Source organism: Hippoglossus stenolepis, chromosome 14, assembly GCF_022539355.2.
Source record: "Hippoglossus stenolepis isolate QCI-W04-F060 chromosome 14, HSTE1.2, whole genome shotgun sequence".
NCBI classification, from domain to species: Eukaryota; Metazoa; Chordata; class Actinopteri; order Pleuronectiformes; family Pleuronectidae; genus Hippoglossus; species Hippoglossus stenolepis.
The window spans coordinates 1,345,224-1,355,223 of record NC_061496.1 but is presented as its reverse complement, the minus strand read 5'-3'; the positions used below and the strand labels follow the sequence as shown (position 1 = coordinate 1,355,223).

General features: G+C 48.5%; 1 protein-coding gene across 6 annotated transcripts in view; it reads right to left on the bottom strand.

The window, feature by feature from the left end:
* The window catches only part of LOC118121238 (phosphodiesterase 4D interacting protein), a 70,746-nt gene that overhangs the window by 955 nt on the left and 59,791 nt on the right, over positions 1–10,000 (bottom strand). For 3 of the 6 annotated variants that reach the window (XM_047343100.1, XM_047343099.1, XM_047343095.1), the window contains 15 exons: positions 7,449–7,717; positions 7,003–7,152; positions 6,658–6,849; positions 5,780–6,049; positions 5,345–5,476; positions 4,567–4,864; positions 3,899–4,023; positions 3,622–3,723; positions 3,039–3,143; positions 2,752–2,945; positions 2,548–2,679; positions 2,060–2,198; positions 1,762–1,808; positions 1,502–1,628; positions 1–936 (listed from right to left, as the gene is read on the bottom strand). The exon at positions 1–936 is cut by the window's left edge and continues 955 nt beyond it. In XM_047343100.1, the coding sequence (XP_047199056.1) occupies positions 785–936; positions 1,502–1,628; positions 1,762–1,808; positions 2,060–2,198; positions 2,548–2,679; positions 2,752–2,945; positions 3,039–3,143; positions 3,622–3,723; positions 3,899–4,023; positions 4,567–4,864; positions 5,345–5,476; positions 5,780–6,049; positions 6,658–6,849; positions 7,003–7,152; positions 7,449–7,717 (2,434 nt within the window). In that variant the 3' untranslated portion in view covers positions 1–784. The remainder of the gene's footprint in view (positions 937–1,501; positions 1,629–1,761; positions 1,809–2,059; positions 2,199–2,547; positions 2,680–2,751; positions 2,946–3,038; positions 3,144–3,621; positions 3,724–3,898; positions 4,024–4,566; positions 4,865–5,344; positions 5,477–5,779; positions 6,050–6,657; positions 6,850–7,002; positions 7,153–7,448; positions 7,718–10,000) is intronic. The other 3 variants (XM_047343097.1, XM_047343096.1, XM_047343098.1) reach the window with 3 other exon arrangements.

Sequence of the window (10,000 nt, the reverse complement as noted above, 5' to 3'; positions counted from 1 at the left end):
GTTATTATTTACACTGGTTATTAAAGACGCTGCTCGTCAGACACTTCTCTCACCTGCAGCTCCGTGTCTGCAGGAACAACTGGGTTGGACCCTTTTTTTAAATATATCTTCAGAGAACAGACTCAATACTCAACAGTGATTCTCTCGAGTTTGAGGATAACGAGAAATAAAGTCTTACTTTTGTTTTATTTGACAGTAAAAGCAAAAAAACTAAATGTCTGCAGGATATTCTGTGTCACTTTTCCTTATATCAGTAGTTTGGCCATTCGATGACATTCTCAGTATGATGAGGACAAAAGAATAACAAAGTATGGCTTAGTTTCCACAAGCTGCTCACAGCACGTGCACGTGCACGGTTCTACATCAAACACAAGCTTCACCAGAAGCTGAGAGGAAGCACTTTGCAGTTTGGTTGTGTCTCGACCGGCTGCTGCCGTCAGGTGGAGTTTGTTCGGATTCTGATCGGAAGCTTCGGGTTTGGAAAAACTAGATTTTTTATTTCTAATGACGTTTTTTTAACTTCAAGTTCCTGACAATGTTTCACACATAAGAGCAAACGCACGAGGACTAGACACGAGTCCAGATCAGAACTCAAACACTTCAGTCGACTTTGTCCTCAACAAGTAAAACCCATAATAAAACTGTGACGATCATTCACATTCAGAAACTGTCGTCAGAAACCAAACAAACATCAACATGTCGTACATCACGTAACTGAAATGTTCCCCAGTCACTAAGAGACAGAATCTTCTGTGTGAACAGGAAGGAACTCTGGGCTGGTGCACTACAGTAAGGCTGCCTGCAGGGGGCGCTGGTGGGGGGCAGGTCCCAGGACCACAGAGGAGGAAGAGGAGGAAGAGGAGGAAGCTTGAGACTTCATCATGACGCTGCGACCAGGAGGGAGGGCGAGCTCCCAGAAGCATCGTGTGTTTTCACCTGAAAGACACAAGAGAATTTATTCACATTTTCATCACGAGTTTTAAATTTACCTTAAAACTGAAATAATTCACTCAAACGTTACAAACTTCACTCCACTCCAGGTTGTTCATCATAAGAAACAAGACAGGGGATGTGCCCACATCAGAAAAGCAGAGGACAGTGGTTTGTTAGCAGACGTGTGGAGGAACAAGCTGCTTGTGTCCAAACGGGCAGATGTGGACAGGTTCATTTTTATTCTGCTCATTATCCTGAACTGACTGAAGCTGTTTTCAGACCTGGAGTCTGATCCTGAAACGTTCCAGAGGAAAGAAAACATCCCAGCTGCTCTGGAACCAGAAGCTTCCTGTCCCTCGTCACAGACTCTTTATATTCACATGTACAATGTGTTCATGGAGATTCTTGTGAAGAACAAACTCCGGCTGCGTTCTTCTCATCTCAAAAACAAACTCAGGTCTGAAAACAGCTTCATTATCTCAGATTAGTTTAAAACAGATTTGTGTTATTCATCATATTCATGTTAATGGAACACGGCACAGAACACAGCAGAGCCAGAGGGCCGTACCTTTAACAGGCCAGGGGCGTGAGGAAGAGGAGGAGGAGGAGGAGGAGGAATAAAGAGAGGAAGAGGAGGAAGGAGGAGGAATGGAGGAAGAAATTTGGCGAAGAGAGGAAATCCTGAGCTGGTTCTCCTGAGGAGACTCAGCAGGAGGAGAGAGGGAGTTACAGTGAGATATTCATCATCTTCATCATCATCTTCAGTTTTTAAAGAACTAAAGCTTGTGATGAAAAACAGTTAAAACACGTGAGAAGCTGTGAACTCACCTGTAAGTTCGTCTTGGCTTTCCTCAAAACATCCCGTGTTCTGGACACTGTCGACACGCACACGCACACACACACACACACACACACACACACACACACACAGTGAGTCATCATTTACACGTACATCAGTTAAACTGAATCTTACAGATGTGCAGGAAAATACAGGAGAATTCTAAATATCTTCATTGTACTTCAGTGACCCTTTAAGAGATGTAAACGTGGGTCATGATGCAGAAGTATGGGGGTGACGAGGTGTTCGTCTCCTTTAAACGTGCGCTGATGGATTTATAAAACTCACTTTGGCTGATTATGAGCTGCTCCATGTTGTCTTTGGTGCGGCTGGAGCTCTTCACTCTCTCCATGGCGCCCTTGAGAGCCTGCTCTTGTTCCGAGAGCTTCAGACGGAGAGAAATCACCTCGTCTTTCAGAGACTGATCCTGGAAACACATTAAGACACAGTCACACACATTTACAGACAGTCACACACAGCCACACACAGTCACACACGTTAACACACGTTCACACACAGTCACAGTGTAATCAGAAAAATAAAAACCCAGTGGCTCAAAGCAGCTTTTTAAACAGGTTTTAGACTCAGTCCTTCAGACGAACTTTTCAGTCTCTACTTCTTGTTACTATGTTTGCTGATTAACAATATCATCGAGCAAACTGTTGAAAACATTCAGTGGCTCTGACTTGACATAAAGAAGTCGTGATTTCAGATCTGCTGCTGCAGCTTCACTTCTTTTCCTTGTTCCATTACATCAGACTCAGTTTGTTGCCGACCTGTTTGGTTTCCTCAGACTTTGGCAGAGCCGCCCTCCAGAACATGTGCAGCAGAGCGTCGGCCTCCTCCAGGACCTGTCGCAGGGTTTTAGTGTCCGACAGCAGCTTCCTCACCGAACCCGAGTCTGGAGGCTGTGAAACAGAGGACGCTCGTTAAACGTCAGCTGACGCTTTGAATCTGCAGACTCATCTGACCGGTCTCACCTGACGAGGGCTGAAGTCCTGCAGGGCTGGAACGACCAGGGACCGAAGGGTGGCATCCATCTTGCGGAGCAGCGTGCCGCCGTCCAGGATCTGCTGCTGCAGAGCCTTGAAGTCATCAATGTGGCCGACGGCATGGCGGCCATGACGACTGGAGGAGGAGCCGTCTGGTGTCTGGGACGTCAGGGTCGAGGCAGCTGGAGGGAGAGTCACACACATGAAACCCTTCTGGAGCTGAATGAGCTGGTTTGTTAAGAAGAGAAAACTTTAAAATGAGGTTCATTTCTCACCGTGATCTACAGCTCCAGTGTTTTCTGCACGTTTCTGTCCAGCATGAAGAGGAGAGGACGGACCGACGAGTCCAGTGTCTCTCACAGGAGGAGACGGAACATTGTCTGTGGACAAAGATCTTCATCAGTACTGAGCTCAGTGGAGCTGTTATCAGACCTGCACTGAAGTCTGGACATGTTCCAGACATGTTCCAGACATGTTCCTGACATGTTCCTGACATGTTCCTGACATGTTCATGTCTGACATGTTCTGCAGGTTCTGAATGTGAGAACAAATGTCCGAGTCAGTGTCTCTGGACATTTTCTGGATCATGTCCTGCAGGGCTCTAGTAAAATGTCTGGAAAAGTACCCAGGATGCATTTGATTCCCCATTTACACCAGAATTTCAAATATATTTGAGGTAATCAGATTACAATCAAGAAGTTTGACCACGTGACAGCTCAGGTGTAAAAGCAGCACAAATGGACTGAGGACAGATTGTGACCTGGACAAACCAACTCCGTGTGTTGACGGACGTGAACTTGAACGTGTCCCGGTCGACTGACGACCTCATGTGATATTTTCATGTTCGGACGTGCTCACCACTGAAGAGCAGCCTCCGGGCTCGAGGTTGTCCACTCAGCTGCTGCTCCAGCTGAACGTGCAGCTCCCTGGGGTCAAAGGTGAGGCTGTCGCCGACCTGACCTGTGGAGAAACACAAACAGGTCATCAGCGTCATCAGAGGTTTCTGCTCAAAGACAGAAGAAATGACTATTTCAACATTTACCATCGATTCAGATGTTCTAATGTTTGTGACCCTGAACTCAGCCGTGACTCCAGATGTCTCTACAGAAACAGATGTTTACAGATGTTCATTTACCTGAGTGTGTGTTGGTGGTGACTCCGCCCCCTCTGCGACGCACCTGCAGCTCGCTCTGCAGAGTCTGGACCAGACTGTGACTGTCACTCAGCTGCTGCTGGAGGACGTCCACCTTCTGCTGGAGCCTGTCACACACACACACAGCATCATGAGGACATCACTGAGGCCAGGGGACAACACACACACACAGCATCATGAGGACATCACTGAGGCCAGGAGACAACACACACACACACAGCATCATGAGGACATCACTGAGGCCAGGAGACAACACACACACACACAGCATCATGAGGACATCACTGAGGCCAGGAGACAACACACACACACACAGCATCATGAGGACATCACTGAGGCCAGGGGACAACACACACACACACAGCATCATGAGGACATCACTGAGGCCAGGAGACAACACACACACACACAGCATCATGAGGACATCACTGAGGCCAGGAGACAACACACACACACACAGCATCATGAGGACATCACTGAGGCCAGGAGACAACACACACACATCTCTCTCTCTCTCTCTCTCTCTCTCTCTCACACACACCTGTTGATGGTTTCCTGTCTCCTCTCTCTCTCTCTCTCCTCTCTCTCACCCTGTTGATGGTTTCTTCTCTCTCTCTCTCTCTCTCTCTCTCTCTCTCTCTCTCTCACACCTGTTGATGGTTTCCTGTCTCCTCTCTCTCTCCTCTCTCAGTTGTGTGTTTTCTCGGTCGTGAGCTTCCACTTCAGCTTGCAACTTCCTGCTTTGCTCCGCCCACTTATCCATGGCCAGCTCCGCCTCCTTCAGTTTGGCCCTGTCCAGGAGCGACGCCTCCCTCAGCTGATCTACTTCTGCAGTGTTCTGCTTCAGCTGGTTCTGCAGACTGACGTTCTCCTCCTTCAGAAGTCTGATCTCAGAGGAGAGCTGACCGACCGAGTCCAGACCCTGGATGTAGATGTTGGTAGGGGCACCTGAAGAGGAGGAAGAGGAGGGGGAGGAGGACGAGAACAAGGAGGAGTGAGAGGAAGAGGAGGAGGACAATGACGATAAGAAGAGGAGGAGGACAAAGAAGAGGACAAGAAGAGGGACAAGGAGAAGCAGGAAGAGGACAAGGATTAAGAGGAGGATTATTTCCCCTGATTGAATGTGATTTATGAATCTGAACGACTGACAGCTGACAAATGTTTGAAGGATGTTTTTTGTCTTGTGCATGAATGAATCCAATGTGATGAACGTGTGATGTTCTGCGTGTTGTGGTTGTGTGTCTGCAGTGAATCGTCTCCTGTGATGTTCTGCGTGTTGTGGTTGTGTGTCTGCAGTGAGTCGTCTCCTGTGATGTTCTGCGTGTTGTGGTTGTGTGTCTGCAGCGAGTCGTCTCCTGTGATGTTCTGCGTGTTGTGGTTGTGTGTCTGCAGTTCGTCTCCTCTTCACACACAGCCTGTGGTCGGTACCTTTCTCCGTGGAGGCGCGGGCCAGTCGGTCCTCCAGCTGCTGGCGGAGGCGGTCGTTGGTGTGGATGGAATCCTCCAGTCTCTGCCTCAGACTCCTCACTTCTCTCAGGTGCTCCTTCATCAGCTCCGAGCCTGAAGACACAACCACACACACAGACACACACACACACACAATCACCACAGAGCGTTAGTGAAGAACAACCTGCTGGTTCACTGCAGATCAGACATGATGACGTCCTCGTGCTTCACAGAGAAAAATCTTTCTCCTTATTTGACTCTATTTTAACCATCTACACTCAAATTTGTGTCCAAACTACTTTTATTGTTGATTCATCATAATAAACCAGATTTTATTTCATTTCATGCATTTGAAACATCTGCTAAAACCTCCAAAGTCAAAGTTTCACTCTCCGCTCAGTGTTGAGAAGCTCTCACCTGTGTGGCTGGTGCCCGACTGGTAACCGGAGGATCCTGACGACAGGTCGGCTCCGAGTCTCGCCGGTCGGGTACTGTAGGTCGTATCCCACAATGCACTGCTCTCCAGCAGACTGGCCCCGGCTTTCATTGCTAAGCTGGCGTCCAGGCTGCTGCTGAAAGGAGACGGCTGGTAGCCATGGAGCGAGAGCGGCAGGAAGCCAGAGGGGTCCGACTGCTGGTGGGCGAACGGGAAACCCTGGAGAGGTTTGGACTGAGGGGTGGAAAATCCTACAGAGGGGGGGAAGACAAAAGAATAAATGAAATGAAAAACACATGAGAAAAACCTGAAAGGGATAAATCCAGCAGACTCGGTTTAGAAGTGATGAAATGTTAGTGAGACGGACAGAGACAGGGACGGATTTCTCTCACTCTGTTAATCAGAATAAATCTGTCTTGGTTTCTAGTTTAGAGAGTAAATCCCTCTGCAGCCGAACCCCCCGGCTTCATTACACATGAAGTCATTTAATGAGAGAAAGAACAGACGGATGAAGAGGAAGAGGAGGGACAGAAAAGAGAAGTGGATCATTTCAACACATTTGGTGCAGTTAGTGTTTGTCCTGTGAAGCAGCAGCAGATTGTCCGGGTCAGACTCTCTCCAGGGGCGGAGCTTGTAGAGCAGCAGCAGGACGTGACGTATAAACTCAGCGGCTCCTCATCCTCAGAAACTTCTGTGTTATTGAAATTCTCAGTCTGACAGAATCACTAAGTGTAGAACCGTATGTTTGTTAATGCACACACACACACACACACACACACACACACACACACACACACACACACACACACACACACACACACACACACACACTCATGCATTTACAGGCCGAGCGACGCACTCTCACTGGCTCCCAGCTGCCTCTGTAACATCTGCAGCTCCTGGTGCACCTCAGCCAGCGTGAACCCCGCTTCCCCCCCGCCGCCGCCGCCGTGGAAACGGGGTTGCAGGGTGGAGGGGTGAGGAGGAACAGGTAAGGGTGCGGAGGAAACGGGGAGGAAACAGTGGGGGGAGGTGAAGACTGAAGCTGGAGCTGGAGAAGTGGAAGTGTGAGAGACAGAGATGGAATGAAAAGACAAATTAAAGGAGGAGAAAGACAGAGACAGTAGAAGAAGAAGACCTGCAGGAAGCAGCCGGTCGGAGGAACAAGGTGGAACAACATGAAGATGATGTAACCTCATCCTACCTGTCTGACTCTGCATGTCTGCAGCTCTGTGTGGCGAGCTGGGGCAATGCATGCTGGGACAGCTGAGGCAGGACTGGGTTCTGTGGGATGAGGCGATGGATGGAGGGACAGACGGATGGCGGGACATGGTGCTACTGTGAGAGTGGCGATCTGGAAACAAAAAGAGTCTGATGTCACCTGAGGACACGACGGAGGGGACGGACCGTGGACACAGAGACAGTGTGTGTGAGACACTGACGAACAGGGACGTCACGTGACTAAAGTCAGGAAGTGGATTTAAAGGGATGTTAAGTAGATTTGTTACCTGCGCCAAGTAAGTTATGTTTTCATCAGCGTTTGTTTGTGTGTGAATGTTAATATGTGTCTGTCCTCATGTATGTACAGTGAGACACGCAGGTGCTACATCCTGTAGGGACAAACACAAGGGACAGACGTTACGCTCTCACCTGTGACGACTCGGGTGGACGTGTCCTCCTGACCGAGCTCACTGGCAGCGTCCACGTCAGAGCAGAGATCCAGGTCCTCGTTCGTGGATCCATGCTCATCAGACACGTAGGAGATGCGGTCGGATTGGTCGGAGGCGTCGGAGAGGGCGTGGCTGCTGCCGGGCGTGTCAGAGCGGTGAGAGTGATGATGATGATGATGATGATGCTGGTTCAGTTTGGAGCGAAGAGACTCGATGATTTTATCTTTCTGCTGCAGCTCCTTACTGAGTCTGTAACACACACACATATAGACAATTAATAAGTGTTGTAAAGTCTGTTTACTTTATTTCAATCTCTTGAATCTTCAGCAAACATCTGGGCAGAGGAAGTAAAAACCCTCTTTCCAGCTCGTAAGAGAATCTTTTCTCAGGCCCGGCTTGAAAAGTTTCCAAATGACTAGAGTTCATCTCTGCAACTACAAGGTCCATCTACCTTCTATGTCCACGTCCGTCCGTCTGTCTGTGGAACATTCATCTCATGGGCTTCACACTTAGCTTGTTTATTCTTAGTTTCCCAGGGATGTGCAATAAACAGACGACCTCTATATCAGTCAGTGGGGACGAGGGCGTGTCCTCAGTCTGTGGACTGAGTTGAACATGTCTTCTCAGATAAACTACAGCAGTGGTCAAACCTCAGGTCAAAATCATCCCCAGATCATTGTGATAATTTGATTATTTTCATTTCACCATGACAGACGGACTGAGACAGAAGGACAGAGACAGAAGGACAGAGACAGAAGGACTGAGACAGAAGGACAGAGACAGAAGGACAGAGACAGAAGGACTGAGACAGAAGGACAGAGACAGAAGGACTGAGACAGAAGGACAGAGACAGAAGGACAGAGACAGAAGGACAGAGACAGAAGGACAGAGACAGAAGGACAGAGACAGAAGGACAGAGACTGAAGGACAGAGACAGACAACAGAAGGACAGAGACAGAAGGACAGATCAGCTGATCTCCATCATGAAAACAACATTCACAGAATCTCCTGTTTGGCGATTTGTCTACAAAGTGAAACCACGGTTGTTTCGCCTCTAAAATCCTTTCGTCATCTTTCAAACTTATATATAAACCACACACGTGAACAGTAAGAAAGAAATTCAGATTCATTGTATGAAAAACATTAACTATAAAATCTTCAGTGGAGATAAACCAGGTAGGATGAACACAAGGTTTTCTAGCTTCGCTCTGCACCACAGACTGTTTATAAAAAAGTTCTGCACACAAACTATAAAAAGTGACAGAATATTGTTTGAGGACGACTCACGACTGACGAGGAATAATCCTGAAGCATCGACAACATCACAAACAGACGTTTACAACAAACCCTGAACTAGTGAATAATCTCCCTGATTTGGATTTCGTCTGCAGGAGATATATGATGTTGATTTGTCTCTGTCTCTTTGTTTGGTCTTACTTGTCCAGCTGAGTGAGCAGCGTCCTCCTCTCCCTGTCCGTGTGTCTCTTCAGCAGCAGCAGCTCTCGCTCCTGAGCCTTCCACTCCCACAGAGAGAAGGAGAACAGAGAGTCTCTGTACAACGGGCTGCTCTTAGACAGCATGGCCTTCCACAGAGGAGCCATCACCCTCCTCCGACCCCGACCCCCGACCCCTGCTCCTCTGACCCTGTGTCCGGCTACTGAGCGACCATGTCTGTCTCCTCTGTCTCTCCCAGACTCCTGGATCCTCGTAAAACTTGTTCTGCTGTATTTCCTCTCAGCTGAGTCTCCAGAGGAAGCCGAGCGAGGCTCATTAGCTCCGAGGTCCTGACCCCTAAGTGTGTGTGTGTGTGTGTGTGTGTGTGTGTGTGTGTGTGTGTGTGTGTGTGTGTGTGTGTGTGTGTGTGTGTGTGTGTGTGTGTGTGTGTGTGTGTGTGTGTGTGTGTGTGTGTGTGTGTGTGTGGACGCTGTGGATCCTGGAGGTGTGTTAACTGATCCCAAATCAGATTCTAAGGTTGAAGTTATTAATGTTTTGAATGTCTCACAGCAGATTTAAAGTATTCGTTGCATCCCCACGTTTTAGATTCCACCACAACAGTCAGAAGGTTTGACGGCAGAGATCCAGAGCATCTTATCCAAAGTGCAGCTCACATAAAAGCACAGTTTGTAGATTTTGCTCCACCAGCGCAGGATGAGATTAAGCATGAAATGAATTCAAAGGCCAACGAACAAAAACATTACTCAGCAGCCCGAGGAAAGAGCTGAACCCTGCCTCCCCCCTCGTCTCCACTTATTGTTTGTAACTGATAAAATGTCCTTTTTTCAAACCCTCTCTACTCGTCTCTGCTCCATAAATGAGTCTCTTTTGTACTGAAGCCTTGATGGTGAAACCTGCAGCATCAGACCTGCGGGCGGCTGTGGTGACATCAGAGCATCACAAAGACGGAGCAGGGCAGAGAGGGATGCACGTATTAGAGGATGTCCGGGTCCCGAGGGCTCGTGAGCTCACGCTCCGCCAAGCGTCAGCGAAAGAGACAAACAGCAGCTGAACGGACGAGGATCCACTAAGCAGCGC